Source organism: Nycticebus coucang, chromosome 13 (genome assembly GCF_027406575.1).
Source record: "Nycticebus coucang isolate mNycCou1 chromosome 13, mNycCou1.pri, whole genome shotgun sequence".
NCBI classification, from domain to species: Eukaryota; Metazoa; Chordata; class Mammalia; order Primates; family Lorisidae; genus Nycticebus; species Nycticebus coucang.
The window spans coordinates 60,481,657-60,504,070 of NC_069792.1; the positions used below are offsets into that span (position 1 = coordinate 60,481,657).

At 41.6% G+C, this 22,414-nt stretch overlaps 3 protein-coding genes and 1 non-coding gene across 9 annotated transcripts in view; 2 read left to right on the forward strand and 2 right to left on the reverse strand.

Moving 5' to 3' along the window:
* Positions 1 to 6,474, forward strand: part of MATN2 (matrilin 2) — a 148,922-nt gene extending 142,448 nt beyond the window's left edge. The window contains exons 15-19 of one of the 2 annotated variants that reach the window (XM_053559061.1): positions 1,405 to 1,557; positions 2,383 to 2,454; positions 2,940 to 3,017; positions 3,398 to 3,496; positions 5,927 to 6,474. In XM_053559061.1, the coding sequence (XP_053415036.1) occupies positions 1,405 to 1,557; positions 2,383 to 2,454; positions 2,940 to 3,017; positions 3,398 to 3,496; positions 5,927 to 5,982 (458 nt within the window). In that variant the 3' untranslated portion in view covers positions 5,983 to 6,474. Of the gene's footprint in view, positions 1 to 1,404; positions 1,558 to 2,382; positions 2,455 to 2,882; positions 3,018 to 3,397; positions 3,497 to 5,926 lie in introns of both variants that reach the window. The other variant, XM_053559062.1, reaches the window with a different exon arrangement.
* A 6,983-nt stretch (positions 6,475 to 13,457) lies between these two features.
* Positions 13,458 to 16,224, reverse strand: RPL30 (ribosomal protein L30). 2 transcript variants are annotated; one of them, XR_008373847.1, is made up of 5 exons: positions 16,146 to 16,224; positions 15,986 to 16,038; positions 15,540 to 15,730; positions 14,238 to 14,368; positions 13,458 to 13,580 (listed from the first exon to the last, which is right to left on the reverse strand). XR_008373847.1 is itself a non-coding variant. In XM_053559071.1 (5 exons), exons 2-5 carry the CDS (start codon positions 16,004 to 16,006, stop codon positions 13,531 to 13,533), a joined length of 348 nt encoding a protein of 115 aa, XP_053415046.1. In that variant the 5' UTR covers positions 16,007 to 16,038; positions 16,146 to 16,224; the 3' UTR covers positions 13,458 to 13,530. The 2 variants fall into 2 exon arrangements, 1 of the variants encoding a protein (XP_053415046.1); XM_053559071.1 differs by having other exon boundaries at positions 15,585 to 15,730.
* Positions 13,703 to 13,834, reverse strand: LOC128564137 (small nucleolar RNA SNORA72). Its single transcript, XR_008374010.1, has one exon. It is a non-coding gene; the product is annotated as a small nucleolar RNA SNORA72 (small nucleolar RNA).
* Positions 16,225 to 16,266: 42 nt separating the features above from the next.
* The window catches only part of ERICH5 (glutamate rich 5), a 52,893-nt gene continuing 46,745 nt past the window's right edge, over positions 16,267 to 22,414 (forward strand). Inside the window, exons 1-3 of one of the 4 annotated variants that reach the window (XM_053559064.1) lie at positions 16,267 to 16,284; positions 16,394 to 17,003; positions 20,240 to 21,302. In XM_053559064.1, the coding sequence (XP_053415039.1) occupies positions 20,843 to 21,302 (460 nt within the window). In that variant the 5' untranslated portion in view covers positions 16,267 to 16,284; positions 16,394 to 17,003; positions 20,240 to 20,842. The other 3 variants (XM_053559066.1, XM_053559063.1, XM_053559065.1) reach the window with 3 other exon arrangements.

The window sequence follows — 22,414 nt, forward strand, 5'->3', positions numbered from 1 at the left end:
AAGGGAAATAAGATGTGCATAGACCAAGGTCTTATCCAAGACTTTATGGACTCAGTGCCTAGATCAGGCCTGGCCCATAGTAGATGTGTGACAACTACTTGCTGAATGAATGAACAAAAGAGTGAAACTACTAGCAATCCCATTGGGTTCAATAAAGCCCGATTCACATGAACATTCAATCTTTGTGAAGTTGGTCATTTTAATGATACTGCTTACCTTCCTATTCATTCCTTTTTTTTCTAGCTCAGGAGAGTGGTAGCTACAAAAAGTGTCCTGCTCTGAATCATCTGGGGGGATTGTAAAATTAGCTGTTCACAATTGACTAGCTTGCCAAACCCATGGGCCCTTGTAGCCTGTATTTTTAAAAAGTGTTTGAGGGCCAGGCATGGTGAGTGATGCCTGTAATCCTAGCTCTTTTTGGAGGCGGAGGTAGGAGGATCACTTGAGGCCAAAAGTTCAAGACCAGCCTGACCAACATAGCAAAGACCTTGTCTCTACAAAAAATAGGAAAATTAGCTAGGTATGCTCCTGTGGTTCTAGCTACTCAGGCGGAGGATCCCTGAGCCCAGGAGTTTGAGGCTGCAGTGAACTATGATGGTATCACTTCAATCTAGCCTGGCAACAGAGCAAGATCCTGTCTCAAAAAAAAAAGTATTTGGGAAACATTTTGGTCTCCAGAGACACTGGTTAACCCTTTGTCTCATTGAGACTAATCTACCTTATACTTCACCCTATTCAGATTTCCACAAATCACCCAAAGGCAGGGTAGTAGGAGAAACGTGTTTATTTCGTTCTGGAATCAACAGGTTTATTTGAAGTAATATCCTGTTATGAATTTAATTACTCTTATGGATAGCTAGCACAGTCTTGAAATAATAGTTATCCTTTTTAGGAAATTGTGCATAAAGTTACTGGGCTCCCAGACAAATATGCTGAACTTGGCTATTGACCTTTTACAGGCTTAGAACAAGGCATAACTCTTGCCCCTTGGTTTGAAGAGCCATTTTTATATGCATTTTAAAAAATTCTAGTGTAATGCCTAACAATTGCAATCAGTGTAACCTGGCTTATTATACCCTCAATGAATCCCCAATAATAAATAAAAAAAAATTCTAGTGTAATGAATTAGCCAGAATAAGATTATCAGTGCAGAAAAATGTAGGAAGTCAAGCAGAACTTAATTCTTACTGTGTTTTACTTTCTTTCCTTTTTTTTTTTTCTTTTTGGGACACAGTCTCACTATGACACCTACAGTAGAGTGTTGTGGCATAGCTCACAGCAACCTCAAACTCCTGGGCTCAAGTGATCCTCCCTCCTTAGCCTCCCGAGGAGCTGGGACACTGGCATGCATCACTACACCCAGCTTTCAACTCTGCCTTTTTCTTTATTTGCTCTGTACCTTAGGCATTACTATGTATGCCGTTGGGGTAGGAAAAGCCATTGAGGAGGAACTACAAGAGATCGCCTCTGAGCCCACAGACAAGCATCTCTTCTATGCTGAAGACTTCACCACAATGGGGCAGATAAGTGAAAAACTAAAGCAAGGCATCTGTGAAGGTACTGTAACTTAGGTCTAGGAAAGCCCTTAGAGAACAGGGCAGCATGAACCCTTGAATGAGAAATCCTCCATTCATTCCTTCAAAGTGCTCCACTGAGCAGGGCCACTGACCCCTGGAAACACTAAGCACAAAAAGGGGAACAGGGAAGGGAGGGCAAGAGAACAGGAACAGCACGGCTGCTTGAGCACTTGCTCTGTCCAGCAGTGTGATGAGTGTGTAGACTGGCCAGCAAGTCCACCTTCACAAACACCCTAGAGAGCTGTGCAGTTCAGATGTGCCTATAATTAGAGTGAAAGGGACAGGAGTCCTCCCAAGCCTGCTGTCAAAAACTTAAAGAACGTCTTCCTGCATGGACTCCTGCTCACAGCGTATTAGGCTGGCCTTTAGAATTCGGGTTTTGTTGTGTATGTTTTGCTCCAGTTTGCTAGTGGTGCCAGGTATACTTACAAAGAGCAGTTAAGCCCATCTTTCCTTTTTACTCATGCCCCAGGTTCAGTCACCAGTAAAATCCAAGCCTAAGGGCTGTGTCTCACTCCTCTAAGAGAACTCTGAGATGAAGGGGCAGTAGGGAGGGCAGGCCTTTCAGATGTAATAAGATGTACATAAGGGACCTTAGGCTTCTCTCACTAGAGAGAAATGGCCTGGAGTGGTCAGAGATAGCACAGCAACCAATTGCTTTTTTGAGTCTTCGGTGTTACCAAACAGAACAAACGCTGGGTTATGGGGCAGGTAAGTGAGGAGTTGGTCTGGGACCAGCTTCCTGAAGAACACAAGTGTGCATGTGGGCCACTGTCCCTCCTTTCCATCATCTTTTTCTGCTCAGCTCTAGAAGCCTCTGATGGAAGACAGGACTCCCCAGCAGGGGAACCACAAAATAGAGTCCACCAGCCAACAGGTAATTTTAAAAAGTAGTGGTTTTATTTTTTTATTTATTCATTATCTTTTTTTTTTTGCAGTTTTTGGCCAGGGCTGGGTTTGAACCCACCACCTCCAGCATTTGGGGCCGGTGCCCTACTCCTTTGAGCCATAGGCGCCGCCCTAAAAAGTAGTGTTTTTAGAATCTTTGGTAGATACTTCCACCATGGTTTGCCTCCAGATAAAGTTGTAAAGAAGTGAAATTAAGATTTAAGATATATTAAGGCCTTTTTCCCTCAAAAAAGAAGAAATTAGCATCTCTGCTGACAATTTTTTTGCCACAGTATGTCGCAAAGTAAAGCTCTGTCTCAAGTGCTAGAAAGACCAAGTCCATTATTCTGCTGATGGCTGTTTTATGACCACAGTAGTGTCAAGCAGGTTTGACTTCAGTCATCTTTCTCTTTACAGAATCTGAGCCAATCACCATAAATATCCAAGACCTACTTTCCTGTTCTAATTTTGCAGTGCAACACAGATATCTGTTTGAAGACGACAATCTTTTACACTCTACACAAAAACTTTTCCATTCAACAAAATCATCAGGTAATTCCAAGTAAAATTTTACTGTAAAATAATGTGATTCCAGACTTTTAGCTTGCCAACAAACGTAGCTTCCAGGAGGAAAGGAAAGGAGGAAGTATGAATAGGATACAGGTAATGAAAGAACTTAAGTAAAATGAGAACTAAAAACAAACTAAAAGAAACTAGTCATTTTCCCCACTAATCCACAATAATGGCCACTTCTGGTGCTGGAAGCATATATGGTCCTTTTCTGGTATTTACTTTACTGGATGTGGCTGCATGGAAAAAGTCGAACATTTCTTTCATTATGGTTTCCTCCATATGCTCATTCAGTCCTATTATTATGCATCTGGGAAGTCTGGTGGATTATAGAGGTAAATACTTTCCATCTGTTTTCTCAGGAAGCCCTTTGGAAGAAAACCATGATCAATGCAAATGTGAAAACCTTATAATGTTCCAGAACCTTGCAAATGAAGAAGTAAGGAAATTAACACAGCGCTATATCCTTTTCTAATACTATGCTTCCTTATGGAATATAAAGAATATTATCAAAACTGCATAAATACTTTTTGTGGGTTTACCAACTTTAGTCATTCCCATGAATTTGAGCATACTGAACTCCAGGGAAGGCTTTTGCTTTGAAAAGCAGCCTAAGAGGGGCGGCGCCTGTGGCTCAGTGAGGGGGGCGCCGGCCCCATATGCCGAGGGTGGCGGGTTCGGACCCAGCCCCGGCCAAACTGCAACAAAAAAAAAAAAATAGCCGGGCGTTGTGGCAGGCGCCTGTGGTCCCAGCTGCCTGGGAGGCTGAGGCAGGGGAATCGCGTAGGCCCAGGAGTTGGAGGTTGCTGTGAGCCGTGTGACGCCACGGCACTCTACCCGGGGGCGGTACAGTGAGACTCTGTCTCTACAAAAAAAAAAAAAAAAGAAAAGCAGCCTAAGAGGTATCCAGGAGCCAAGAGCAATGGTTGAGCACTTAGTTGCCATCTGCTGTTCCAGGGTGTTTAGCATTAAGGCCAATCAGCCTGCAAAGTAAGGAAAGAGAGAGACTGATTTAATTCCCTCTCTACTAGGAAGATATGCACTGGATCTGACATACATCAAAGGTATAGTATGTATAGACAAAGAATGTTGTAGGAGGAAGAGGTTTCAAACTCAGTCTAAACTCCAAACCTTTCCTTTAGCCCCACGCTGCACCTCAGCCACATCTGGATTCAGTGTGTACTTTCTGGAGGGCTGGGGTTTTCCTCTGTGTGGGTTGGTTTATTTTTTGGCAGCAGATATATTTTCTATCAGCACTCTAAAAGATGAAACATGTAAGGGAAAAGGCAAGATCCAACAATTTGTTAAAATAGTATCACAAAAGGAATGCTTTGGGATAATAGAGAAATGAGAATTCAATGCTTTTACTTATTGAACACCCTGCCAATGCTCTCAACTTAGAATTACAGTAAGCTTACTAAAGCTGGCTGATAGCTTTCTCAGCATGCATCAACTAGTCTACAGGGAAACAGCTTAATTCTGGACTACCTCTGTACCACTGGGCTTGTATAATACGGAACAACACATATAGCAACTCCCTTTCTGAAAGTTGGAAATATGTTACCGTAAGCAAAATAAAATCATCTTTCTGACAGTGGTTGATATAAATGATGAATCTGGACTCTTATTCTCCCAAGGCGGCAGATAGCAGGTATTAAAGGAGCTTACAAGGAAGATAATACTTATTCTGATGCCCCTTTCCTCCCCCTTTTCCCACCATACCTCTGAAAGTCTATTTGGTGAGAAACTTAAAAAAAAAATTAAAATTAAATAAATATATATATATTTATATAAAATATATAATTTATATAATTATATAAATAATTTAAATAAATATATATAATTTATTTATATATATATATATATATATGTCGGACAATTCTTCAAGGCTGCTACCCTTTGGCCTTATCTGGCTCCATAGGTGAAAACTCACCCATTTCCCTTCTCTTCTGACTTTGTATTTTCTGAGGCCTAATCCTTTCATCTTCTTTTCTTCACCAGCTTCCCAGCATTATCAATTCTCTGCTCCCAGCTGTGTGCTATGACAAATTAATTTACAAGCAACAGTGGTGAGAGTGGAATTAAAAAGACAAATTCCGGGCGGCACCTGTAGTTCAGTGTATAGGGCACCGGCCCCATATACCAAGGGTGGCGGGTTCAAACCTCAGCCCCAGCCAAACTGCAACAAAAAAATAGCCAGGCGTTGTGGCGGGCGCCTATAGTCCCAGCTACTCGGGAGGCTGAGGCAAGAGAGTCACCTAAGCCCAGGAGTTGGAAGTTGCTGTGAGCTGTGTGACGCCATGGCACTCTACTGAGGGCGATAAAGTTAGACTCTGTCTCTACAAAAAAAAAAAGTACAAATTTAGAAATGTATGGCTTTGATTTTTTTTTTAAAGTGCTTACCCTAAAACGTATTTGTTATGACATCTTATGTTAAATGAGTTACTATAGGCCAGATGCAATGTTTCATGCCTCCCCGCACTCTGGGAGGCTGAGACTAGTGGATAGCTTGGGAGTTCGAGTCTAGCCTGAGCAAGAGTGAGACTCCACCTCTAAAAAATAGCTGGGCGTTATGGTGGGTAACTGTAGTCCCAGCTACTTGGGAGGCTGAGGCCAGAGGATCACTTAAGCCCAGGAGTTTGAGGTTGCTGTGAGCTATGACACCACAGCAGTCCACCCAGGGTGACAAAAGTGACTGTCTTAAAAAAATAAAATAAAAAATAAGTTACTATAAACTTACAAGTCACCATTTTAAAATATTGACAAAAATGGAAAACAAACCAAAGCCTTTTACATTTCAGGATCCAAATTTTTATGTAGATGATCAAGTTACATCTGAATGTAAGTCAAAATAGGCAATTCAGATTCCTCTTCCTTAACTTGAGGTTTACTAGAAGAAATGACACAGAGAATGGAAGCCCTGGAAAATCGCCTCAGATACAGATGAAGGTTAGAAATACTCTACATATCTGAACGTCACTGCATCAAAGATTACAGTGAAAGCAGTGCAGAGCCCCAAAGCTCAGGCTTACGTCAATAATGTTGTGAAGTAAAACATAACCGGTACTGAGAAAGCCGGCTTGCTATAGAACAAAGACATTAAGTAGACACTAACTTGTATATGATTATCTAGAGGGGAAAAAAATCTTTTGGAATTCTGAGTCCACCATGTGAGAATAAATAAGCTATGCAAGGTATTTTGTAATATACCATGGACGTGACTTGCTTCTGCCTTGTCTTGCCTTAGAGTGTTGCAATCTCATTTCACTTTAAGATGAAGTTTGCAGTCTTACTTCTGTAGAACACTGGCCATAGGAAATGCTATTTTTTTGTATTGGATTTTACCTTGATATATGTATATGGATGTACGCGCAAAATCATAGGACATATGTACTTGAGTAACAAGTTGGATTTTTTTTATATATTAAAATTTACTTCAAGAATGGTATTGAGTAAAATTCTTACTTTAACTTTAAATGCAAGATATGTATACATGAAAAATAGCCAATATGCATACGAACAAAATGTTGAATCTCACTAGTAATTAGGAAAATGCAGGTTAAAACATAGTATTTTTCTTTCATCAACTTGGTAAAAATAAATGTATTTGACTATTGGTAAGCATGTGGAAATATGGGGCTTTTATAGTTAAGAGTACAAGTAACAGGCCAGGCACAGTGGCTCATGCCCGTAGTCCCAACACTTTGGGAGGCCGAGGCAGGTGGATTGCCTGAGCTCACAGGTTCGAGACCAGCCTGACCAAGAGCAAGACCCTGTCTCCAAAAATAACCAGGCATTGTGGTGGGTACCCATAGTCCCAGCTACTTGTGAGGCTGAGGCAAGAGAATTGCTTGAGCCCATGAGCTATGACAACACTATGGCACCCTACCAAGGGTGACCAAGTGAGACTGTCTAAAAAAAGAAGAGTACAAACAATAGTTTCTCTGGGGAATAAGTCTGCTGTCTCATACAACTGAAAATACAAACCTGTGACTAGCACCTGTACTTACAGTTACCTAACTAGATGATTTTAGCACATTACAGGCAGTTCCCAGGTTACAAATGAGATAGGTTCTGTAGGTTTGTTAAGTTGAATTTGTATGTACCTTGGAACAGGTGCATTTACCAATTATCTGTAATAGCCTCCATTCATAAGGGCAAGTCTTATATCTGTTGGATGTTTATAACTCAGGGACTTACTGTAATAGCCTCCATTCATGTGTTAGCTGCACATTAAGTCAGATCTTTGTAATTGGGGGACTGCCTGTACTTACAAGGAGATCCATGTGAGAATGTTACCATGTTTGTAAAAGCAACAAATTAGAAACAACCGAAAGTATCACCAGTACTATAAACAAGGTAGTTCATACCACAGAAATACTTTATTTACAGGAATGTGCTAAATTAAATCTATGCAAATACATACTAAAACTCAAACATAGATATATTTAAAAAGCCAATAAGGCCTGCTTGTAATCCTAGTACTCTGGGAGGCTGAGGTAGAATTGCTTGAGGCAATGAGTTCAAGACCAGCTTGACAGACATAACCAGACCTTATCTCTATTAATAAAAAAAAATTAGCCAGGCATGATGGCATGTGCCTATGGTGTCCCAGCTACTCAGGAAGCTGAGGTCGGACAACTGAAGTTTGAAAATGCAGTGAGACTGAGACTCTTATCTCAAAATTAAAAAAAAAAAAATTCGAGAATGTTCTTCCCATGGAAGCCACTGCCAAATGATAGATTATCTCCTAGGCCTCAACTTTATCTGAAAATCAAGTTCATTCTAGTTATAAAAGTTGTTACTCAAAGTATTAAACCTTGAGTTTTTATTTATACCTTGGGTACTCCATTTGACTCTGAAAACACAGGTTTTCATTAGGAAGTAGTGTTTGTGCTGACTTTAAGATAGTCATGCACCCTGGGCGGCACCTGTGGCTCAGTGAGCAGGGCGCCGGCCCCATATACCGAGGATGGCGGGTTCAAACCCGCCCCAGCCAAATTGCAACAAAAAAATAGCCGGGCGTTGTGGCGGGCGCCTGTAGTCCCAGCTACTCGGGAGGCTGAGGCAGGAGAATCACATAAGCCCAGGAGTTCGAGGTTGCTGTGAGCTGTGTGATGCCACGGCACTCTACCGAGGGCAATAAAGTGAAACTCTGTTTCTACAAAAAAAAAAAAAAAAAAAAAAAGATAGTCTGCATCCTTTAACAATGGGGTATGTTCTGAGTAGGCATTCCAGGGGTCCTCAAACTACAGCCCGCAGGCCACATGAGGCAGTGTGATTGTATTTGTTCCCATTTTGTTTTTTTTACTTTAAAATAAGATATGTGCAGCGTGCATAGGAATTTGTTCAGTTTTTTTGTTTAACTATAGTCCTGCCCTCCAATGGTCTGAGGGACAGTGAACTGGCCCCCTGTTTAAAAATTTGAGGACCCCTGCATTAGGCTATTTCATTGTGGGAATCTTGGTATACTTACACAAACCCAGCTGGTATAACCTTCTACACAGCTAGGTTATGGCCTATTGCTCTTAGGCTACAAACCTGTACATGTTATTGTACTGAATTTGGTAGGCAACTGTTAACACAGTGGTATTTGTGTATCTATGTATATCTAAACATAGAAAAGGAATCTTAGCTTTCTTATAATCTCACAGGGCCACCATTTTAAATGCAGTTCATTGTTGAGTGTATTCGTTCAGGCATTGCTTCCACTTGGTCAATTCTATTTCATTTTCTATTGGCTTCAAGCTCCCTCTAGTGGCTCAAAAAGCCGCCCCTCCACCCTCTGCCCCCGCTGTTAAATACTCAGTAGTACATGTCATCCTACCTTTTTTAGCTATTAAATACATTTCCTCCAACTTGGGGGGGGACTTCCTGGAAAACAAAGGCTTTCAAACTTTTGCAAATTAATTTGCAATATTACTCAAAATTTACAGGTTAATCAAAGATACTTGGAAGATTGCCTGAAATCTGAAGTTGTTTTATTTTTGCCCCCTGTACATTTCAATGTAAGGATTTTACATTCCATTTTCATCATTTGTGTCCTTTCTATGCCTTAACTCCATCTGCAAAATAGTGCTAACAGTTCTACTTCAACAGGTTGCCAAGAGATTTAAATGAGTTCACATATACAGTACTTAGTAAAACATTTTAAATACTCAGTATTAGCTACTATATTTTTATTCTTCAGTGAAGAGTATCAGAAACAAAGATGGTGCGTGGGTTGAGTGTATGCTGAGTGAATGTAAGGATATAAGGAATTCTTTGCTTACCTGAGAAAAATATTCTGATGGATTCTCACCTCTAAAATTATCTTTAGAGGCAAACAAGTAGGAAGCAGTAATTTACATAATGGTAAATGCACAAAATAGTGAAGAACTACTACTAACAAGACAAACAGAATTCTGGACAGTCAGAAGTATATCAGCAAGAATTAGGTAAACTTTTAGGCCCTAAAAATCATTATTTGCTCTTATTTTTTTGGTTTTTTTTTTTTTTTTTTGAGAGTCTCACTTTGTCGCCCTCAGTAGAATACCATGACATCATATAGCTCACAGCAACCTCAAATTTTGGGGCTCAAGCAATTCTCTTGCCTCAGCCTCACGAGTAGCTGTGACTACAGGCACCCGCCTCAATGCCTGGCTATTTTTTTGTTGCAGTTGTCATTGTTCAGCTGCTGGGCTGGGTTCCAACCCAAGCCGTAACCATTGTGCTACTGTGCTACTAGTGCTGAGCCTATTTGCTCTACTTTTTTTTTTTTTTTTTGCAGTTTTTGGCCAGGGCTGGGTTTGAACCCACCACCTCCAGTATATGGGGCCGGCGCCCTACTCCTTTGAGCTATAGGCACTGCCCTATTTGCTCTAATTTTTTTTTTTTGTAGAGACAGAGTCTCACTTTATGGCCCTCGGTAGAGTGCCGTGGCCTCACACAGCTCACAGCAACCTCCAACTTCTGGGCTGAAGCGATTCTCTTGCCTCAGCCTCCTGAGTAGCTGGGACTACAGGCGCCGGCCACAATGCCCGGCTATTTTTTGGTTGCAGTTTGGCCGGGGCTGGGTTTGAACCCGCCACCCTCGGCATATGGGGCCGGCGCCTTACTGACTGAACCACAGGCACCGCCCATATTTGCTCTAATTTTTGATGAGTGACATAAAGTTAAATATGTTGAGTTCTTATCCTCTAGGGACTTAGTTTAGTGAGACAGTTGTGATTAAAAAAGTCCTAAGGTAACTCAGAGGCACCTGTTCTAGCCTGGAAAAGAGGGAAGGGGGTGGGGGGGAAGCAAGTGCTACTGCAGGCAGAGGGAGCAAGTCTAGGGGGTAGTTGGTAGTAACAACACAGCAGATCCAAGAGAAAGCAGCTTTCCATGAAACAGATGATCATCTTTCAGATGACCCAACTAACTGCATTCATGATCGGCCTAAAAGGTGGTTTCTTCTCTATACTCCTTTTGCTCCTGCCACCATCCCATACCAATTCATAACACACTCCACAATATCTGACTTCTTTAGGACTTCTATCTCCATACCTAACAATTCAGTATAGGTATGGAGTAAATCCAATAGGGTAGAGTTCCCCACAATACTCTGAACTACTGAAACACCCTTGCTTTCATTATAATCAGAAAAGAACATTTAAAAATCATAAATTTGTGACAAACCATCATTCCAAAATGTCTGCAGCCCCCAAACCATGCAACAGAAGAAACACTGCAAAGAAATGGTATATTGGTTCCCTCAAAAAATTGATAGTAGGCTCAGTGGTCATGGTGCCAGCTGCATGCACCAAGGCTGGCAGGTTTGAGCCCAGCCCAGGCCAGCTAAACAATGACAACTGCAACAATAGCTGGGCCTTGTGGTGGGCACCTGTAGTCCCAGCTACTTGGGAGACTGAGGCAAGAAAATTGCTTAAGCCCAAGAGTTTGAGGTTGCTGTGAGCTGTGACACCACAGCACTCTACTGAGTACTCTACTATGTCTCAAAAAATAAAACTGAGTAGAATTAGAATGTTCCTAACACAAAGAAATGTTAAATGCCTAAAGAGATGCCTGATTTGATTAAGTCACATTGTATTCCTGTATTAAAACATATATCCTATAAAAATACACAACTATCATGTACCTATAATTAAAAATTTTTTAAAATAGTACACTGGCATCTGTAATAAGGTATAATTAGAGCTAGTCAGCCTGGAGGAAAAAATAACCCAAAAAGTGTGTTAAGTTCACTTGTGGGAGAAACTGACCAAGCAGGAAATAAAAATTTTCAAACTAGGGAAACAGACAGTGTTAGTGTCAGAAACCAATAGTCTGTATAATCAGATCTGTTGAAGACCAAGCAATTCTTACCAAAGATTTCAAACATGTATCACTTTGGGCACCCTGGTCTCTAGATATATATAAACATGAATACTTTAGAACATTTAAAATTGTATTAACTCAGTGTCTTGTTAACAGGGGAGATGCCAGTTTACAAATGACATGCTCACCCACCCCCAGCCCCATATGCCAGAGGTGGCAGATTCAAACCCAGCCCCGGCCGAAACATCACAAAAAAAAAAAAAAATGCTTAAGGAAGTGAATACCCTAATTACCCTGACTTAATTAATACATACTGTATACCTACATCAAAACGTTAACACATACCCTACCCATAATAATTACACATTTTTTAAATGTGGGGATGATATTTTGGGGTGCTTAATGTCACAATGACATGTTAGGAAACAACAAGAATGAAAATTCCCCTATAGTATTCACAGCCCTCCACAACAAAGAACTGTCTCAGTTCTCAACAAAGTACTGCTCTCAAACTGAGAAATACTGAACTAACTGAATAACCAGTGAAATTCTAGACTCTCTAAAGCATCTTTCAACCATTTTTATCTCACAGCACACTTAAATTATGTGGATCAAAATAAAGAGTATAAATAATAAACTTACTGTGCTTTGAACTTCTTTTAAAACTAACTTAATGATCTTTAAAAATTTTCACAGCACACCAGTTGAAAATCATTGCTCCAGAGTATATCCACCTCAGATTAACTTCAGACACAAAGTAAAATCATGAGATATTATCTTGAGAGAAACTAACTCCTTCACTCGTCAATCTGGGAACATAACTCACCCCTGGATGTCACACAGCTATTAGGAGCTAAGTCTTAGGCAGGGTGCCCTGGCTCACACCTATAATCCTAGCACTCTGGGAAGCGGAGGCAGGTGGATCAGTTGAGCTCAGGAGTTTGAGACCAGCCTAAGCAAGAGCGAAAAGTCTCTAGTAAAAATAGAAAAACTATCTAGACGTTGTGGCAGGAGCCTGTACTCCCAGCTATTCAGGAGGCTGCAGCAAGAGGATCCCTTGAGCTCAGGAGTTTTGAGATTGACTCTCAGGGCAAAAAAATAAGAGCTGAGTCCTGACTCCCAACTGCAGTACATGCTTGATTTTCTGGATGGTATATAGAAGGCATCATCCTATCTTACATCACTCATCTACCATCCAAATTGATTGAAAGAAGGTGGAAGAGAAACTGATTCTAAAATCCAAAGACACTATCTTCCCCCAAAGCCCAGCAGAGTTCCAGGAGTATACCCTACCAGCACCACTCAACTCTATAAATTAAGATGCAGCTAAATCAGCATTTTCCCCTTCTCCCCTAGACCAATTCCAAAGGATTTTAACACATATGGGGAAGAGTTATAGACCGTCACCAGGTTACAAACGAGATAGGTTCTTAAGTTGAAACAGTCACATTTACCTCTAACCTATAATAGCTTCCACTTGTAAGTATGAGCCATATACCAGTCAGATGTTTATAACTTGGACTTACTTTAATAGCCTGCATTCACAAGTGCAAGTTGTATGTAAGTTGGATGTTTGTAACTCAGGAACAATGTATACTCTTGGGAAATGCAAGATGCAGTTTCCCAAAATCTTAAACACCAAAATATACGTCACAGTACATCTTTTAGGACTATGATATAAAACATACTTGGGCAATGATTATTTTGAAGTCATCCAAGTACATCTCTTCTACTCCAACCAGTGTACAACCTTAGGAAAGACCTCTTTTCAGTAAGGTTCAACAAGACTTTTCTCAGCCTATGACAGCATTTTGAGTGAGGAAACATATTTCATTTAATCCTTTTTGCTACAGATTTGGCAAAATGCACTTCTGGTTAAAGTTTGGGCATTTAACCTTGCTACCTCTCAGACATATTCAAAATATAAAGCGCAAACCATGTCCTAAGATTGGAATTACACAAATTAAGTCTCTTAAAAACTAGAAAGGAAACTCAGTGTACTCCCTTTACAAAGATGGAACAATGGAAACTGGAATGTTTAACTCTTCGATGGAAAGTCTAGCCACCACATCCAGCTACTCCATTCTCTCAAAAACTACCTGCAGACAAGTGTACTAAAACAAAGACATAAATAAAATGGATACACTGTTTTAAAACAAGCTCTAGCAAGTTTTATTAAAGAAAAAATGTACATGATTTACTTTTCACCAGTCTGTTCTGGCATGCTTCTAATGATATCAGAGTCACCTAGAAAATAAAAATACAGTAATTTTACAATTCACTTAAAGATGACTTGTGACCAAAGATAACCTAGAATCACAGCCATTGTACATGATCACACAAACTAATCATGTAATAAATCAGACTTCGTTTATCACCAGCATTTATAAAACCAAACCTAGGAAAAGAACTAGGTCTGGGGACACATGCATGGTTTTTATATAGCGAATGTTTAGCCTGTGCTGATTATTATAAAACCAGAACAGCGAGAATATTTGCAGTATTTTAGGAATTAACTAAAATTCATAAGATGTGTATTTGTAGGCACTTTTTTTAAACCCAATTTTACCTGTTTTCACACATCTTTGAATTACTATCTTCTATTTTACCTGATTATTCCCACTTATGAATTTCACCTTTTCCAAGTTTCTAAGACATTGTTTCTTAAGTGTCTAATTATTAAACAATTCACAATCTCAGAATAAAAAAATATTGTAACAAAGCTAATTATAACGTATTGACATTCACTGCCAGTTCTCTACATAATACAAAAGATATACTTTGCTATATCCAGCCAAATACTATCTGAGCTCAGAAGCCAAAGATACTTACATAGCAAGGAAAACTTACATATAGATATTACACTAGAATGGAAAAAGTGATTTTATGATTTAAAATACATACCTGGATCAATGATGGCCAGTGTACATACTCTGTAGTATTTTCCACATGCTGTGCCCAATTCAATATTATTGCCACTGTAGTGATGAACACCAGTTTTGGCTAACATGGCATAATACTCTATTTCAGATTTCCTTTGGGAACAAAATAAATAAATAAATTTCATACCAAGTGAATGGCAGACTAAGTAGTTTTAACAATGGTGAGGCCTCTAAATAGTAGCAAAACCACTTACTATTAAAAACACAGTATCACATCCATTAACCCATACATGCCAACCTTCGAGTCCGTCACAAGTGATGGACAACCATACCTACTGAACACCTACTATGTTTACAACAGTACCTATGCTCATAGAACATAGCAGAATGCAAAATAAATTAAAGCAAAGCATTATTCACTTAGCATTAAGTGCTAGACACTTTACATTACATAATTCCCACGACCACTGAAGCAGGTATTATATACTTTTTAAGCTCACAAAAAAATCAAGGAACAGAATAGTAACTGGCAGATCCAGAACCCAACCTCAAGTTATCTTTAAAAGATAAGCCATTTCTATCACCCACTAGTGCTCTGAATCTGAGATGAGTGATGTTTTTTACTCAGAGTTAACATTTCAGTGCTAAAGTCATCTCAAGCCCCATGCCAGATCCAGAGTCAGAACCAGCATTTCAACAAAATAGCCTATGTGACTTCTTTGCACAGCTACTTTTCAGAAGCACTATTATAAAAAGTAGTAAGCTTTAAGGAAAGCTTGAAAGAATACAACCAAAGTCTTGGAATACAACCAAACTACGGGATGGGATGGAGAGAGCACTACGAACTCTGCAACTACAGATTAATTAAACCACGCATAAAATGCTGTGTGCAAATTATGGATTACACAGAAAATCAAGCAGGGTAGGGAACTAATCGCACGATTCATTTCTGCAAGGTCCAAGTTTTTTCTGCTTATTTACATTACCAAGTTCGACTCCCAACCAGTGAGCCGGGCAGAACTCTTGCTTCAAAAAGTTGATACAGCAAGCTGACCCAGGTTGACTGTTCAATACCCTGAAAGTCCATAATCCAGCCTCAACCTTTCTTTGACGTTCCGCAGTTTCTACCACTCCTAACACATTTCTCCCCCAAGACCAGTTTACAGAGGGAAAGCACATGATGGGGCGAGGGGTGAAATCAAGAGCCAAATACCACAAGAACTTAATAATTTTTCTGTAAGCGTTCGCGTGGAAAATAAACTTCACATAAAATCGAGCTGATGTCACCCAAATCACAAGTTTACACTACTGTATAATGGCTCACGTTGAGTTTGCAGCGGGAGACGCAAGCTCAGGTTCCTTCAATTACCTCAAAGCTGGGCAGTTGTTGGCGAGGATGACCAATTTCGCTTTGCCTTGTCTGATCATTTTCAAAGTCTGCTTGTAACCCAGCACATACTTTCCACTTTTCATAACGAGCTGGAGCCTTGAGTTGATCGACTCCAGCGACTTTTTCTACAAAGCAAACATTAAAGAGGAACTTGAAGGCCTGGTCTGCAACTACCTCAAAACTAGATCCAGCTTTCCGGAGTCGAGCCCCTTAATAAAACTTCCGAAGTCAAGGGCCGCAAGACATTGAGCGGACCTTTCTGGTTCCCTTTGGGACCCTCCAAATGCCAGCGGGCATACTGTTGCCCCAGCGGGCTCAGACCTGCCGGTCCCGGCCAAAACTCTTTTCCCCCACGTGAATCGGCCTTCCGCCTCACTCACCGTCTTCTTTGCGGCCACCATCTTCCTGCCCTAGATGCGCGACGGCCCCCAACCTAGAACATACAAGGACAAGACAGGAAGTTTAGGATCCGAAGTTCCATACGGCAAACCACAAGGCAACCCGCCGGGCTTAAACCTCGGTCCGCTGGAGCCCACTCACCAAGACCAGCCGCCAAGATGGCCGGGGAGCGAGAAAGGAAGGAGTTCCCACAATGCAAAGCGCTTCCCGGCGGCGCCGGCCAGGCAAACAGGAAGCGGAAGCAAATCGCAAGCGGAATGAGCGGAACAAGAAGTGGAAGGTAGCGGCCTGGTTGCTATTCGTACTGCTGGTTAGAAGGGTGGAAGGAGAAGTTTGCTTTTTCCAGCGGTGGGCCTTATGCTTGCCAACTTTATGTTGCTTTTCTGCAGAGAGCTGCGGGCTTAGGAGGACCAAACCCAGCGGGAGGTGGAGAACCTGAGTCGGCGAGGTGGGTGGGTCCGTGAGAAGAGGCGGTGGCTGCGGCTGCGGCTGCGGCTGCGACCACGGTCTTAATACCGCCGAACTCATCTTTGCCGGAAGGCGCGGCTCTGGGGCAGCTGGGGGAGGACTCCGGCCCGTCGCAGCTCCGGCATCCACCCTGTACTGGGCAAAAACAGAAACAAATGCGTTCACTCCCAGCTCTTGCCCAGGTTGCTGGTCTCCTGGAGAACGGTGGTCCCTCGCTTGGGCTCCCCGTAACTCACGTTTGGGGCTGGGTTAACGTGAATTTGTGAGCCGAGTTAGAGAGCGTGATTGAGAGGTCTAATTAAAAAATATGCATTTTGGGCGGCGCCTGTGACTCAAAGGAGTAGGGCGCCGGCCCCATATGCCAGAGGTGATGGGTTCAAACCCAGTCCCGGCCAAAAACTTTTTTGCTGTTAATGTTGGACCTTGGTCTAATGATAGGTCATTCAAAATATCTAGCACTGAAAGTCGCCACCCCGTCACCACCTTAAAAAAAAGGAACGAAAGAGAGAAAAAGTAAAATCAGACCTTTAGGTAAGTTATTTCGCGCGTCCTCTTGCCCTGGAGGACAGGAAGGGGAGGAACCTCGCTGCCTCCTCCACGCGTGCTATGCTAGTAACTAAGCTATGTCATTTACCTATGTTTTTTATTTAATGATCATAAAAATCCCATGCGATAGTAACCTTTTTATTTTCAGTAGATATTTACATATCTAGTGTACTGTTGGGGCTAGGACCAGAACCCAGGTAACTTAAGGCTCTTCACAATTAAAGTTCATTCACGGTGTGCTCCACTTTGTGGAATTAAGCAAGTAGAAGCAAGTTCTCATAGTACTTGGTTACAGGTAACTTAGTCATCTAGTTTAAAATTGAAAACCTTGGCTCGGCAGCCCGTAGCTCAGTGAATGGGGCGCTAGCCACATACACCGAGGCTGATGGGTTGGAGCCCTTCATGGGCCTTCTAAACAACAACAACAAAAAAATAGCAGAGTGTTGTGGCAGGCGCCTGTAGTCCCAGTTATCTGGGAGGCTGAGGCAAGAGTATCACTTAAGCCCAAGACTTTGAGGTTGCTGTGACACCATGGCACTCTACCGAGGGCGACATAGTGAGACTCAGTCTCAAAAAAACAAAAACAAACAAGCCTCAAGAAGTTGTGATGCTACTACCTGATAAATGTTACAACACCAGTCCCCCTTTTAATCCTGTGCTTTTTATTTTTCTTTTCTGATCATGTTTCATTTGTGGTTGTCATCCTGTTATGAAAATTGAGCTAGAGGCAGTGGCTCATGCCTGTAATCCCAGCTACCAGAGAGGCCTAGGTGGGAGGATTACTTGAGCCCAGGAATTTGAGGCTGCACTGAACTATCATCATGTCACTACACTGCAGCACTCCAGTGATATTGTTGCCAGACCAAGGAGTCCATCTGCCTGTCACCCAAGCCAGTTGACAGACAAGCAGATGAGAGATTAACAGTTTCACTTTTATTTACAGAAAAGCCAACAATTCCAGAGAGCAGGTGAATATCTCCTCCCAGAAACTGCTCTGTTTATCATTCTTGTATTCTCAAGTAATGTTACTAGTCATTATAAAATATGTCAAACAGATTCCCCTTCATAGGTTATAAGGTTACACAATTATCTCCCTATCTTAAAGTGGTTATATCTTCAAAGCATTTTTAGCCTAGACTAAATTTATAGTTAGTCAACACTTCACTGAGTGCACAGAATACCCTGGGTCCTTGACTGGTGCCATGGAGCCTAATTCCCCAACTAATCTATGATAGTAGGCCTTGGAAGTGAATAAGCAATGTCCAGATGTGGCATATAGGCTCATCTGGCCTTGTTAGGGCCTGACCAGCAGTGCCCTGCATGAAATGGCTGTTCAGTGGCTGGTAACAGCATCAGACTCGGTCTCTAAAAAACATAGTAAAATAAATAAAAATTAAAATGAGTTGGCTTGGCACTTGCTAGGGCTCTGGCCACGTACACCAGAGCTGGCAGGTTGGATCCCAGCCCAGGCCTGCCAAACAACAATAACAAATACAACAAAAAAATAGCCGGACGTTGTAGTGGGCGCCTGTAGTCCCAGCTACTAGGGAAGCTGAGGCAAGAGAATCGCTTAAGCCGAAGAGTTTGAGGTTGCTGTGAGCTGTGATGTCACGGCACTTACCAAGGGCAACATAGACTTAAAAAATTAAAATGAATCATTTACTTAAGAGCACTTTCCATTACAATTCATTGCAGGTACAGTTTGGAAATGTTTAGTCTACCATTCACATTAGACATTCTGGTATGCATCTTTTTTTTTTCTCCATTATCGTCAGACATTTTTGTTAGACTTGATATGGAAAGAACTAAACCCTACCTTTAAGACTAGTGGTCCTGTTGAGAAGACAAGACCTATAAAAAGATACTTAGTGTAAATCTAACTCCCATACATAAGTACAAAACTGTTGTTACAGACATTGCATGTTCATTCTACAAATGGTTGTATGTGGTGGGTTCTGTGTTAGACTCTGATCATATAAGATGCCTTCAAAAACTTTGCTGTTTATGTCTAAAGGAAGATACAAATAGATAACATAACGTGTTTGTTCAGTTTAACAAGTACGTTTAACAATTCAGCTTCACTCCAGACAGAATATACAAAGATAAGACATGTTGCCTGGGGCTGCGTGTGGTGGCTCACACCTGTATGTTGGGAGGCCGAGGCGGGTGGATTGCCTGAGCTCATGAGTTTGATCGAGATCAGCCTAAGCAAGAGTGAGACCTGTCTCTAAAAAATAGCCCGTGTTATGGCAGGTGCCTGTAGTCCCAGCTATTTGGGAGGCTGAGGCAAGAGAATCACTTGAGCCCAAGAGTTTGAGGTTGCTATGATGCCATAGCACTCTACCAAAGGTGACGAAGTGAGACTTATCTCAAAAAAAAAAAGAAAAAAAGACATGTTGCCTAAGTTTTTTTTTTTTTTTTTTTTTTTTTTTGAGACAGTGTAGTATGCTGCAGCATAGCTCACAGCAACCTCAAGCTCTTGGGCTCAAGTGATTCTCTTGCCTCAGCCTCCCAAGTAGCTGGGACTACAGGTGCCTGCCATAACACCCGGCTGTTTTTTGTTTTTGTTGTTGGTGGTGGTGTTGTCATTCTTGCCTGTTTGTTTAGCAGGCCCAGGCTGGGTTTGAACCCACCAGCCCTGGTGTATGTGGCTGGCGCCCTAACTACTGAGCTATGGATGCTGAGCCTGTGTTGCCTATTCTTAGCTTCCTGTCTAGCTAAGCCTTGAGGGAAATTAATAATAAGAGTAGTTTTTGTATGGACTGTAATGTACTTTTCACAGACCTTAACTCATGGTTACAGTAGTTGATAGCACAACAAAGTGACTATAATGAACGAATAGTAGTATATTTGGAATGTTCCTAACCACAGAAATGTTAAATGCCTGAGGTGATGGATGCCCCAGTTTACCCTGATTTGAAGAATTCACATTGTATACCTATATTAAAACATCACATGTATCCTATAAAGATGTACCCATAATAATTAAAAAAAGAAATGGCACACTGTCTTCTGTAATAATGTATTCTTCAAGTCACCACCATTTAAGAAATTAAGTTAGAGCTAGGCAACTTGGAGGAAAAAATAACCTACTGTGTTTCCCCCAAAATAAAACATCCTCCTAAAATAAGACCTACTTACAGGTTTCTTTCTGGGTGAAATATAAGGCCCCCCCAGGCTCTTTTCCGAATGAAAATTAATTTATGTAAACTGGTTGCTAGGGCCGCCCCCACTGGCGTCTAGCAATCAGTGATGTTATGCGGAGTCCTGATGTCACTGCTGTGTGGAGGCGGAGCGGAGGTCGGAGTGAGAGGTGAGCGTGGGGCGGGAGAGAGGAGGAGACTTTCGCAGATGCGTGTAGAAGAACAGGAGGATCAGAGCGGATGGGTCGCGGCGAAGATGCTGAGTGCTGGTCTGTCTCCGGTGACACTGCCTGATGCTTGCAGCCGCCCTCATGATGACTGAAGGTTCTCAGTCAGTGGCAGACCCTGCTCCAGCCCAGGTCCAGGCCCCAGCCAGCCCAGTGACAGTCCCCAGGCAGTCCCCAGGGGGGAAATGTCTGATAAAGGAGTGGGGGGATATGTCTGGTGAAGGTGTTCAGTGGCACAGGGGTGTGGGGAGGGGGAGCACTTAAAATGACACAGGTGGATCAGAGGGGACAATCAAAATGACACAGGAGGATCAAAAGGGGTTACTAAAATGGTAATCCCCCCTCTGATTCTCCTGTGCCATTTTGATTCCCCCCTCTGATCCCCACTGTGTCATTTTAAGTGATCCCCCTCGCCCTACCTGATACCCCAGTTCCTTTTTTTTTACCCCTAGAAATGAGCGCAAAAAGAAAAAGCTACTCCGTGGAGTATAAGAAAGGAATCGTGGAAGACTCTTGGGGCCAAAATCTTACTGCTTTCTGTAAAGAGAAGATGTTGAGTATCCGATTGGTCCGAAAATGGCGAGCAGAGTATGGTAACCTTGTTGAACAAGTGGACAAGGGAAATGCCAAAAAGCGCAAGTGTGGATCAGGTCGGCAACCATTATTTTCCAAGCTGGAAGACCTGATCTGTGAATGGGTTGTTGACAGGAGAGCAAAGGCTTTGGTTGTGAATAGGGCTCAGATTCAAGAATTTGCCCTTGCAATGGCACCACAGTTTGACATAGCCCCCGAAGACTTCAAAGCATCACAACACTGGCTGGATAATTTCCTTCAACGAAGTGAACTGTCTTTAAGAAGATCCCCAACATTGTTTAGGCTGGAAGATACTCAAGTTACTACCGTACCGTATACAGGTAATAAATTTCCTTTATTTTCATTTAACAATAAATGTGTACCGTATTCTTCTTCATGAAAAAATAAGACATCCCCTGAAAATAAGACCTAGTGCATCTTAGGGAGCAAAAATTAATATAAGACACTATCTTATTTTTGGGGAAACAGAGTATGTAGTACGAAAAGTTCACTTGTGGAAGAAACTGACCAACCAGATAAAAACATTTTCAAACTATGGAAATAGTGTTGGTGAGACCAATAGTGTCTATAATCAAATCTTTGATAAGACGAGGTAATAATTCTTACCAAAGATTTCCAACATTTTTTGTCACATTCAGATACATAAATAATTTACCATAATGTTACTGTTGCGTGCAATATCCAGTGAAGTACACGCTGTATAGGTTTGTCTAGGAGGAACAGGCTGATACCATATAGCCTAGGTGTCTACTAGGCTGTACCATCTAGGTGATGTTCACAAAATGAGGAAATTGCCTAATGATGTATTTCTCAGGGTGCATCCCCACTGTTAATCATAGCATGATTGTATATGGTTGTGTAGGCATAGAAAAAGTCCAGAAAGCTCATCATCAAAATGTATACAAAAGTGATGAGAAGAGTGGGTGGTGAGGAGTGAACCTTTACTTTTTACTTTGTATTTTTTAGTACTGTTTGAATTATTTTACAGCATCCATTAATTGTTACATAAAAAGTCCCTTTTGGGGCTGGGCACAGTGGCTCTCGGCTGTAATCCTAGCACTCTGGGAGGCCAAGGAAGGAGGAATGCTTGAGATCAGGAGTTTGAGACTAGCCTAAGCCAAGCAAGAACCTGTCTATACTAAAAACAAAAAAAGTTAGCCAGGTGTGGTGGCTTGTGCCTGTAGTCCTGGCTACTTGGGAGGCTGAGATAGGAGGATCACTTGAGTCCAGAAGTTGGAGGTTGCTATGAGCTATGTTGAGGCTGTGGCACTCTAGCCGGCGCAACAGAGTGAGACTTTTTTTTAAGTTCCTTTTTAATAATAAAGTATTCCTTTTTAATAGCTGTTTCATGAAACATCAATTATATCTCAAAGCAGTATTTCTCAAAAGTTAGGCTCCCAGATTATCTGCATTAGAATCAGCTGGAGTTCTG

Coding starts and splice junctions, on each gene's coding strand:
- RPL30 (XM_053559071.1), bottom strand. CDS start 16,006: ATGGTGGCCGCAAAGAAGACG. Junction 15,731..15,985: donor TGGTGGCCGCAAAGAAGACG/GTGAGTGAGGCG, acceptor TTTGCTTTGTAG/AAAAAGTCGCTGGAGTCGAT. Junction 14,369..15,584: donor AACAACTGCCCAGCTTTGAG/GTAATTGAAGGA, acceptor TTGTTCCCAAAG/GAAATCTGAAATAGAGTATT.